The 493-nt window shown below is 70.8% G+C and overlaps 1 protein-coding gene across 1 annotated transcript in view; it reads right to left on the minus strand.

Moving 5' to 3' along the window:
• The window catches only part of LOC104078534 (collagen alpha-1(V) chain-like), a gene marked incomplete at both ends in the record, with an annotated part of 4213 nt that extends 3804 nt beyond the window's left edge, over positions 1–409 (minus strand). The window contains 2 exon segments of the mRNA XM_009580202.1: positions 133–240; positions 356–409. Of these exon segments, the coding sequence (XP_009578497.1) occupies positions 133–240; positions 356–409 (162 nt within the window).
• Positions 410–493: the final 84 nt, after the last annotated feature.

Below are 493 nucleotides of genomic sequence, written 5' to 3' on the forward strand. Positions count from 1 at the left end.
CACGTCCCAGTTCCCTCCCGGGGTGACGGTCAGACCCTCGCCCCTCCTCTGCCCTGTGCCAGCAGACCCTGCTTGTGCTTTCACTCCGGGCACGGGACCCCGCTGCCCTGTCACCGGGATGCTGGCACTTACCACCGAGCCGGGCAGACCTCTGAGACCATCGGGGCCCTGCTTCCCAGCGAGGCCCTGGGGACCCACGGGACCCGTCTTGCCAGGAGCACCCACTGCGCCCGGTTCTCCCTGAGGGTACAGAGGAGCCGGGTGAGGCAGGTCCCGTACGCGGGCGCACGGGGCTTGGCAGCGCCGCTGGGGTCTCCCCACGGGGCACCGCTGGGGGGGTCACCGAATCGCTCACCTTCGCACCCTTCTCACCCTGACGCCCCTCGGGGCCGGGAGAGCCAGCTGGGCCCTGCGGAGAGGAGAAACAGGGCGGTGAGGAACAGGGACATCCAGGCGGGCGGCACGGGATGTGTCACAGCCACAGCCGGGCTCA

Source organism: Fulmarus glacialis, unplaced genomic scaffold, assembly GCF_000690835.1.
Source record: "Fulmarus glacialis isolate BGI_N327 unplaced genomic scaffold, ASM69083v1 scaffold17826, whole genome shotgun sequence".
NCBI classification, from domain to species: domain Eukaryota; kingdom Metazoa; phylum Chordata; class Aves; order Procellariiformes; family Procellariidae; genus Fulmarus; species Fulmarus glacialis.